At 49.4% G+C, this 9247-nt stretch overlaps 1 protein-coding gene across 1 annotated transcript; it reads right to left on the bottom strand.

The window, feature by feature from the left end:
* Positions 1 to 2681: 2681 nt before the first annotated feature.
* On the bottom strand, positions 2682 to 8960 carry LOC104563802 (E3 ubiquitin-protein ligase TRIM7; the record flags this gene model as incomplete). Its single annotated transcript, XM_062020234.1, has 6 exons — positions 2682 to 3968; positions 6585 to 6617; positions 6828 to 6943; positions 7216 to 7238; positions 8450 to 8677; positions 8766 to 8960. Coding segments are annotated over 6 exons (1122 nt in total), but the record flags the coding sequence as incomplete, so codon positions are not given.
* Positions 8961 to 9247: the final 287 nt, after the last annotated feature.

Raw genomic sequence — 9247 nt, 5'->3', positions numbered from 1 at the left:
CTGAGTTTTGCAGCCTGAGGCGGCCTTTCCCCTCCAAGCCAAGGTGCCATTTCCAGGGAGGGGGTTAAACCTCCCCTCACAACCCAGTCCAAAGGTTGGAGAGGTTTAGGCACAGCAAAAGAAGTTGGTTTAGGTCTGTGTGGTGGGATTAGTCCTGGCTGGGGTGGGTTTTGGCCTCAGGAAGCTGGAGGGGAACATGGATGGGCCTGAGGTGGTTGAGCCAGGGGCTGAGGCCTCGAGGCCTCGATTAACCACCATTTGCCTTCAATTTGAAAGTGATTTTCACCCCCAAAATGATTTTTCAAGGCCCACAAAGGAAGTTTTGCCCTCAAAAGAAGGTTTTTGACCCCCCAAAAAGGATTTTCAGGCCCTAAAAAGGAAGTTTTGCCCTCAAAAGATGATTTTTAACCCCCCCAAAAAGGCTTTTCACCTCTTAAAAGGATTTTCAGGCCCTAAAATGGAAGTTTCGCCCTCAAAAGAGGACTTTGACTCCCTAGAAAAGCATTTGCACCTAAAAAACTGAATTTTCCTGGTCTAAAACCAAAGTTTTGGCCTCAAAAGAGGATTTTGGACTCCCTAGAAAAGCATTTTCACCTCAAAAATGATTTTTCAAGGCCTTAAAAGGAAGTTTTGCCCTCAAAAGATGATTTTTGACCCCTAGAAAAGGATTTTCACCTCTCAAAAAGGTATTTTCAGGTCAAAAAAAGGGGTTTTGCCACCCAAAATGAAAGTTTTCCCCTCAAAGGAGGATTTTTGACCTCCCCAAAAGGATTTTCACCCCCAAAGATGAGTTTTCAGGCCAGAAAGTGGAAGTTTTGCCATCAAAGGAGGATTTTTGACCTCCCCAAAAAGGATTTTCACCCCCAAAGATGAGTTTTCAGGCCAAAAAGTGGAAGTTTTGCCCTCAAAGATGATTTTTAACCCCCCCAAAAAGGCTTTTCACCTCTTAAAAGGATTTTCAGGCCCTAAAATGGAAGTTTTGCCCTCAAAAGAGGATTTTGGACCCCCCCAAAAGGATTTTCAGGCCCTAAAAAGGAAGTTTTGCCCTCAAAAGAGGATTTTGGACCCCTAGAAAAGCATTTTCACCTCTCAAAAAGGTATTTTCAGGTCAAAAAAGGGGTTTTACCACCCAAAATGAATTTTCATGGCCCAAAATGGAAGTTTTCCCCTCAAAGGAGGATTTTTTACCTTCCCCAAAAGGATTTTCACTCCCAAAGATGAGTTTTCAGGCCAAAAAGTGGAAGTTTTGCCCTCAAAAGGGGATTTTTGACCCCTCAAAAAAGGATTTTCACCTCTTAAAAGGATTTTCAGGCCCTAAAATGGAAGTTTTGCCCTCAAAAGAAGGTTTTTGACCCCCCAAAAAGGATTTTCAGGCCCTAAAAAGGAAGTTTTACCCTCAAAAGAGGATTTTGGAGCCCCCAGAAAAGCATTTGCACCTCAAAAACGAATTTTCATGGCTTAAAACCAAAGTTTTGCCCTCAAAAGAGGATTCTGGAGCCCCAAGGAAAGGATTTTCACCTCTTAAAAGGATTTTCAGGCCCTAAAATGGAAGTTTTGCCCTCAAAAGAAGGTTTTTGACCCCCCAAAAAGGATTTTCAGGCCCTAAAAAGGAAGTTTTGCCCTCAAAAGACGATTTTGGACCCCTAGAAAAGCATTTTCATCTCTCAAAAAGGTATTTTCAGGTCAAAAAAGGGATTTTGCCACCCAAAATGAATTTTCATGGCCCAAAATGGAAGTTTTGCCCTCAAAAGAGGATTTTTGACCTCCCCAAAAAGGATTGTCACCCCCAAAGATGAGTTTTCAGGCCAAAAAGTGGAAGTTTTGCCCTCAAAGATGATTTTTAACCCCCCCAAAAAGGCTTTTCACCTCTTAAAAGGATTTTTCAGGCCCTAAAATGGAAGTTTTACCCTCAAAAGAGGATTTTGGAGCACCCAGAACAGCATTTTCACCTCAAAAATGAATTTTCATGGCCTAAAACCAAAGTTTTGCCCTCAAAAGAGGATTTTGGAGCCCCAAGGAAAGGATTTTCACCTCTTAAAAGGATTTTCAGGCCCTAAAATGGAAGTTTTGCCCTCAAAGGAGGGTTTTGGACTCCCTAGAAAACCATTTTCACCTCAAAAATGATTTTTCAAGGCCCAAAAAGGAAGTTTTGCCCTCAAAAGATGATTTTTGACCCCTCAAAAAAGGATTTTCACCTCTTAAAAGGCTTTTCAGGCCCTAAAGTGGAAGTTTTGCCCTCAAAAGGGGATTTTTTGACCCCTAGGAAAATATTTTCACTCTCTAAAAGGAATTTTCAGGCCCAAAACAGGCTTTTTGCCACCCAAAAAGTTATTTTCACCCCCAAAATAAGGAATTTCCACCCCAAAACGAGCATTTTTCACCCCAAAAAGCCATTTTACCCTCCCCCAAAGATTTCTTCCTCCCCAATAAGGAAACTTCACCCTGAAAAGATGATTTTTCACCCCGAAAAGATGATTTTTCACCCCACAAATGACACATTTACAGTACCAAAATGGGATTTCTGACCCTTCACCTCCAAAGTTCCCCACTCAAAGAAGGTTGAGGATGGAGAGAAGCAGCTCCAGCTCTGTTCCTTTCAGAGGAGGGGGTGGCTCAGCAGCCACATCACCCCAGACCCTCAAAAACCAGAGGAAAACCATGAATTTAGGAGTTTTTCAAGGTTTTGTTTTGCACAGCAACTTTTATTTCCCCACTAAACAGAGTGAAAGGGAGGGAACAGCAGAGCAGGATCACACCAGGAGAGTCATCAACACACCTAAAACAAGGCTTCACCTCCCCCAAATCCCATTCCCCATCCCTAAAACAAATCTGGCCACAAAAACCTCCTCAATGAGCCCCAAAATGTCCCATTTCTTCCCCCCTCTCCCCACAACTTCAGCTTGGTGTTAGCAAGGAGGAAAATGGTGAGGGCAAGGGGGGGGAGGGTTTTTGCTCTCTCAACAGCAGCTAAAATGAGGGGCTGGGGAGGAAAATGAGGGGGATGGGAGGGGGGAGAAGCTCAAAGGTGACCCCCCACCATGGTGTTAAAGGTTTGGGGTCTCTCCTCCTCATACAGTGTGTGTGGGGGTTAAACCCTCAAGAGCTTCCTCAGGGGGATCTGGCCACAGCTCAAAATGGAGGTGAGACCATTAAGGAAATGAACCTCCCCCCCACCTTTTTCAGCCTCTTTTTATCCCTGTTTGCCCCAAAATAAGAGGTGTGGGGAGAGGGAATAACCCCCTGAGTCTGAGATTCCCACTCTGATGCCACAGAAGGGGGTTAAAAACACCCCTCCACCACCATTTTAACAAGAGTCAACTCTGAGGGACAAACCAGCGTGAAAGCGAAGGGGAGGGAGGAAAAATGGGGTTGGGGGGTGGCTACTACTTGTAGGTGACCTCAGGAGGGGTGAAAAACTTGAAAGGGGAGGGAAAAAGGGGTTTAATTGCAGAGGGAGAGCGAGGAGCCGACGTAGAAGAGCCAGAAGAAGGGGAAGATTTTCTCGGTGAAGGCGGCGGTGAAGGTGAAGATGGGCGCCATGTTGTCGGCGTTATAGAAGGCCACCCACCCCCCTTCGTAGTCCAGGTACACCCCAATCTTCCTTGGCCTCTCACACAGAGACAGAGGAGTCTCAGGTGAAGTAAAAGCTTGATACTGATCCCAATTCTTCCCTTTCCAGTTTAACCCAACGGCCCAAATCCCTTCCTCTGGAGCGAAATCGATTTTCTCCTTCCTCCGAACGGACTCGCGGGCGGCTCCCAAGACCCAGCTCTCCCCATCCCCCACTTCAACCTCCCAGTAATGTCTCCCAGCAACAAAACCTTCGGCTGCCAGGACACAGAAGGAGTAATCGAAGCGTTTGGGGTTGGGAGGAAGCTCCTGGGGAGCGCTGCGGAGGCGGACGCTCCTCTTGTCCTCGGACAGAACCAGGTAAGGGTTGGCCGTGGCAGGATCCAGGGAGAGGTCACCTGAGGGACAAACGACAGCGTGAAGGGGGTGGAGGAGGAGGAGGGAGCTGCTCGGAGCTCTCAGCCCAGCGCTGAGGGGACAGAGGCCAGGGTTGGGGGGGAAAAAGTGGGGTTTGGGGGGGGTTCTGAGGGGAAAAGTGGGGTTCTGAGGGGAAAAGTGGGGTTTTGAGGGGAAAAAAGGGGTTTTGTGGAGTACTGAGGGAAAAAGTGGGGTTTTGGGGGAGTTCTGAGGGGAAAAGTGGGGTTTTGAGGGAAAGAATGGGGTTTTGAGGGAAAAAGTGGGGTTTGGGGGGAGTTCTGAGGGAAAAAGTGGGGTTTGAGTGGAGTTCAGAGGTGGAAAGGGGGGTTTTGGGGGAGTTCTGAGGGAAAAAGTGGGGTTTTGAGGGAAAAAGCGGGGTTTTGAGGGAAAAAGCGGGGTTTGGGGGGGTTTTGAGGGAAAAAGCGGGGTTTTGAGGGAAAAAGTGGGGTTTTGAGGGGAAAAAGTGGGGTTTGGGGGGAGTTCTGAGGGAAAAAGTGGAGTTCTAGGGGAGTTCTGAGGGGAAAAGTGGGGTTCTAGGGGAGTTCTGAGGGGAAAAGTGGGTTTTGAGGGGTAAAAGTGGGGTTTGGAGGGAGTTCTGAGGGGAAAATTGCAGTTTTGAGGGAAAAAGTAGAGTTTAGGGGGAGTTCTGAGGGGAAAAGTTGGGTTTGAGTGGAGTTCTGAGGGGAAAAGTGGGGTTTTGGGGGAGTTCTGAGGGGAAAAGTGGGGTTTTGAGAGACAAAAGTGGGGTTTGGGGGGAGTTCTGAGGGGAAAAGTGTGGTTTTGAGGGAAAAAGTGGGGTTTGGGGGGGTGTTCTGAGGGGAAAATTGGGGTTTTGAGGGGAAAAGTGGGGTTTTGAGGGGAGTTCTGAGGGGAAAAGTGGGGTTTGGGGGGAGTTCTGAGGGGAAAAGGAGTTCTAGGGGAGTTCTGAGGGAAAAAATGGGGTTTGAGTGGAGTTCTGAGGGGGAAAGTGGAGTTTGGGGGAAGTTCTGAGGGGAAAAGTGGGGTTTTGAGGGAAAAAGTGGGGTTTGGGGGAAGTTCTGAGGGGAAAAGTGGGGTTTTGAGGGAAAAAGTGGGGTTTGGGGGGAGTTCTGAGGGGAAAAGTGGGGTTTTGAGGGAAAAAGTGGGGTTTGGGGGGAGTTCTGAGGGGAAAAGTGGGGTTTTGAGGGATAAAAGTGGGGTTTGGGGGGAGTTCTGAGGGGAAAATTGGGTTTTGAGGGATAAAAGTGGGGTTTTGGGGGGAGTTCTGAGGGGAAAAGTGGGGTTTTGAGGGAAAAAGTGGGGTTTTGAGGGGAAAAGTGGGGTTTTGAGGGAGTTCTGAGGGGAAAATTGGGGTTTTGAGGGATAAAAGTGGGGTTTGGAGGGAGTTCTGAGGGGAAAATTGGGTTTTAAGGGATAAAAGTGGGGTTTGGGGGGGTGTTCTGAGGGAAAAAGTGGGGTTTTGAGGGATAAAAGTGGGGTTTGGGGGGGTGTTCTGAGGGAAAAAGTGGGGTTTGAGTGGAGTTCAGAGGTGGAAAGTGGGGTTTTGGGGGAGTCCTGAGGGGAAAAGTGAGGTTTTGAGGGATAAAAGTGGGGTTTGGGGGGAGTTCTGAGGGGAAAAGTGGGGTTTTGAGAGATAAAAGTGGGGTTTGGGGGGAGTTCTGAGGGGAAAAGTTGGGTTTTGAGGGAAAAAGTAGGGTTTGACTGACATTCTGAGGGAGAAAATGGGTTTTAGTGATGTTCTGAGGGGGCAAGTAGGTGTTTAGGGGGAGTTGTGAGGGAAAAAGTGGGTGTTTGAGGGAGTTCAGAGGCGGAAAAAGGGGTTTTGAGGGAGTTCTGAGGGGGGAAAATGGTGTTTGGGTTGAGTTCTGAGGGAAAAAATGGAGTTTTGAGGGAAAAAGAGGAGTTTGGGTGGAGTTTTAAGGGGAGAAATAGGTGTTTGGGTGGAGTTTGGAGGGGGAAAGGGGGATTTTGGGAGAGTTCTGAGGGAAAAGGTGGTGTTTGGGTGGAGTTTTGAGGGAAAAAGTGGGGTTTTGAGGGAAAAAGAGGAGTTTGGGTGGAGTTTTAAGGGGAGAAATAGGTGTTTGGGTGGAGTTTGGAGGGGGAAAGGGGGATTTTGGGAGAGTTCTGAGGGAAAAAGTGGTGTTTGGGTGGAGTTTTGAGGGGAAAAGTGGGGTTTTGGGGGCAGTTCTGAGGGGGAAAGTGGGGTTTTGAGGGAAAAAGAGGAGTCTGGGTGGAGTTTTAAGGGGAGAAATGGGTGTTTGGGTGGAGTTTTGAGGGGAAAAGTGGGGTTTGGGGGGAAAAAGAGGAGTCTGGGTGGAGTTTTGAGGGAGTTTTGACCTGAGGAGCTCCAGCAGAGCAAACTGGGGAGTGCTGGTTGCTCATCAACTCACCATGAGCCAGCAAAGTGCTCATGGGACTGGGCCATCGCTGTGAGGACGTTTCTCTGGTGGCTTCCAAACCCACTTGGACACATTCCTGTGCCCCCCTGGTCTAGGTGGGAGCTGTTTGAGCAGGGTGGTGGGACTTGGATGAGCTCTAAAGGTCCTTTCCAAGCCTCAAGCACTGTGATTCTATGAAGCCTGGCAGTAAGATGCCTCCCCAAAGCCAAGGGCACTCACCTGTGTCGTTCTCCAGCTCGAAACGAAGGTTCTCTGTGGGGAAAGAGACAACAATTGAGTCCCTGGGGGTTGTTCCAAGGGGAATTCACTTCTCTCCAAGCAAAATGAGGCTTGTTATTGTGGAAAAGAGTCCTCCCAGCAAGGCCAAAGGTGAAAACAAGAGCAGAGCTCGAAGGAAATGACCATTTGAGGTGAATTCAACGTTGGGAGACACAAAGAAACCCTTGGAGGGGGGAGACTCACCCTTGAACTCCAGCAAAACCTCCTTCAGCACTGCACTCTTCTGGGAAAAGCTCTTGAGTTTCTTCTCCAGCTCTGTAAAACCAGCTTCTGGCTTGCAAAACATCCAGCTCTCAAAGCTGAGGAGGAGGAGGAAGAGGAAGGGTAAGTGTTGGATGATTCCCCTCCTGTGAGGCCACAAGGAATCAGAAGCAGCCTCATCCCAACTTTGGTGATGGTGCAAGTTTGATCCTTCACCAGTTGATTGTGTTGCTTCCTGGGGAATGAATCTTCAAACCCTTCCCCTCAAATCCCTTCCTAAAGGTTTGGTTGGGCTTTAAAGTTGATGAGGTTGAAGCTGGGTGGAGTTTATACCCTCCCAACACCTCCCAGTTGACTCAGCTTCACTCACCTGCTTCCAGTTGGTGCAAGAGCCTGGAGGGGAAAGAGAGAAGGGAAAACAAAAGAAAGGGGTCAATCCAAGTCTCTTTTTCTCCCTCAGCATCCAAAATCCTCCCCAGCCCAGGCTTTAAAATGCAGAGACATGAAGGAAAAACAAGCTGGACCTTCAACAGCACCATGGGGGTAAAAAATCAACCTCCAAGGGGACCATTAGCATCACCCTGGGGGCAAAACCCATCTCCAAGGGGCAAAATCCCATCTCCAAGGGTCACGAGGGACCATCAACAGTGATGCTGAAGGTTCCCTGTGCCCCTTGGAGGTGGCTTTTTACCCCAAGGGTGATGCTGAAGGTCCCTTGTGACCCTTGGAGATGAGTTTTTACCCCCAGGGTGATGTTGAAGGTCCCCTTGGAGGTGGATTTTTACCCCCAGAGTGCTGTTGAAGGTCCCTTCTGCCCCTTGGAGATGGGTTTTTGCCCCCAGGGTGATGTTTCTGATCCCTTGTGACCCTTGGAGATGGGTTTTTACCCCTTAGAGATGGGTTTTTTGCCCCCAGGGTGCTGCTGAAAGTCCCTTGTGACCCTTGGAGGTGGGTTTTTGCCCCCAGGGTGATGTTTATGGTCCCCTTCGAGGTGTTTTTTTACCCCCAGGGTGATGTTCAAGGTCCCTTGTGCCCCTTGGAGATGGGTTTTTACCCCCAGGGTGATGTTGATGGTGCCCCTGTGCCCATTGGATGTGGATTCTGCCCCCAGGGTGATGTTTATGGTCCCCTTGGAGGTGGTTTTTTACCCCCAGGGTGATGTTGAAGGTCCCTTCTGCCCCTTGGAGGTTTATTTTTGTCCCCAGGGTGATGCTGAAGTTCCCTTGTGCCCCTTGGAGATGGGTTTTTGCCCCTTAGAGATGGGTTTTTGTCCCCAGGGTGATGTTGAAGGTCCCTTGTGACCCTTGGAGGTGGCTTTTTGCCCCCAGGGTGATGTTTACGGTCCCCTTGGAGGTTGATTTTTGTCCCCAGGGTGCTGCTGAAGGTCCCTTGTGACCCTTGGAGGTGGCTTTTTGCCCCTTGGAGTGTGTTTTTTTGCCCCCAGGGTGATGTTTATGGTCCCCTTGGAGGCGTTTTTTTGTCCCCAGGGTGCTGCTGAAGCTCCCTTGTGCCCCTTGGAGATGGATTTTTACCCCTTGGAGATGGATTTTTTACCCCCAGGGATCCCCAATCCCGATCCCTCCCCATCTCAGGGTGAATCTCACCTGCTCAACCTGCTTTCCTGATCCATTTTCTCCTCCTTGCTCCTTCAGCAGCTTCTCAAGCTGAGCAATCTCCTCAGAGAGCTGAGAGACACTTTCATCCCTCCTCTTGCTGATGTCTCTGTCCAGTTCCTCCAGACGAGAGAGGAGAAGCTGCTCCTTCTCCTCCAGGAAAGCCCTGAGCTCCTTACACTCAGCCACCACCTTCTGCCTCTCCACTTCTGTTTGTTTCTACACAGAGGGTGAAGAGAGGAAAGATTAAGGAGGGGAAAGGAAAGAGGAAAGAGGTTTGGAGGAAGCCTCAGGGTGAGGAACTCACCAGCAAGTCTTGGCTCTGTTTTTCCCTCTCAGCTTTGGCTTCTTCACGGCTTTTCTTCAGGGAGCTCAAGTGTTCCTGAGGCACCTCCTGGAAGGAGAAGGATGAAGAGTCTGGAGAAGGTGACTCTGAGCCACCTCTCACTTGTTTTGGGGGGTTTAATGAGGTGGGAGTTCCCTTCCCCTGGGGATGAAAGGGTTAATGGGAGTGGGTTCTGATGCAGCCAGAGCTGGGTAATTAGTGAGGGGGGTAATTAGTGAGGGGGGTAATGAGGTTGTGGGGGAGGAGGGGGAGGAGGAGGAGGAGGAGGAAGGGGAGGGGGAGGAGGAGGAGGAAGGGGAGGGGGAGGAGGAGGAAGGGGAGGGGGAGGAAGAAGGAGAAGCAGCAGCAGAGGAAGAGGAAGGAAAAGGAGGGAGGGGAGGATGAAGGGGAGGGAGGGGAGGAGAAAAGGAGTGGTAGAAGAGGAGGTGGAAGAAGAAGGAGGA

Source organism: Colius striatus, unplaced genomic scaffold (genome assembly GCF_028858725.1).
Source record: "Colius striatus isolate bColStr4 unplaced genomic scaffold, bColStr4.1.hap1 scaffold_86, whole genome shotgun sequence".
In the NCBI taxonomy this organism is placed as follows: domain Eukaryota; kingdom Metazoa; phylum Chordata; class Aves; order Coliiformes; family Coliidae; genus Colius; species Colius striatus.
This window is presented reverse-complemented; position numbering and strand designations above follow the sequence as displayed.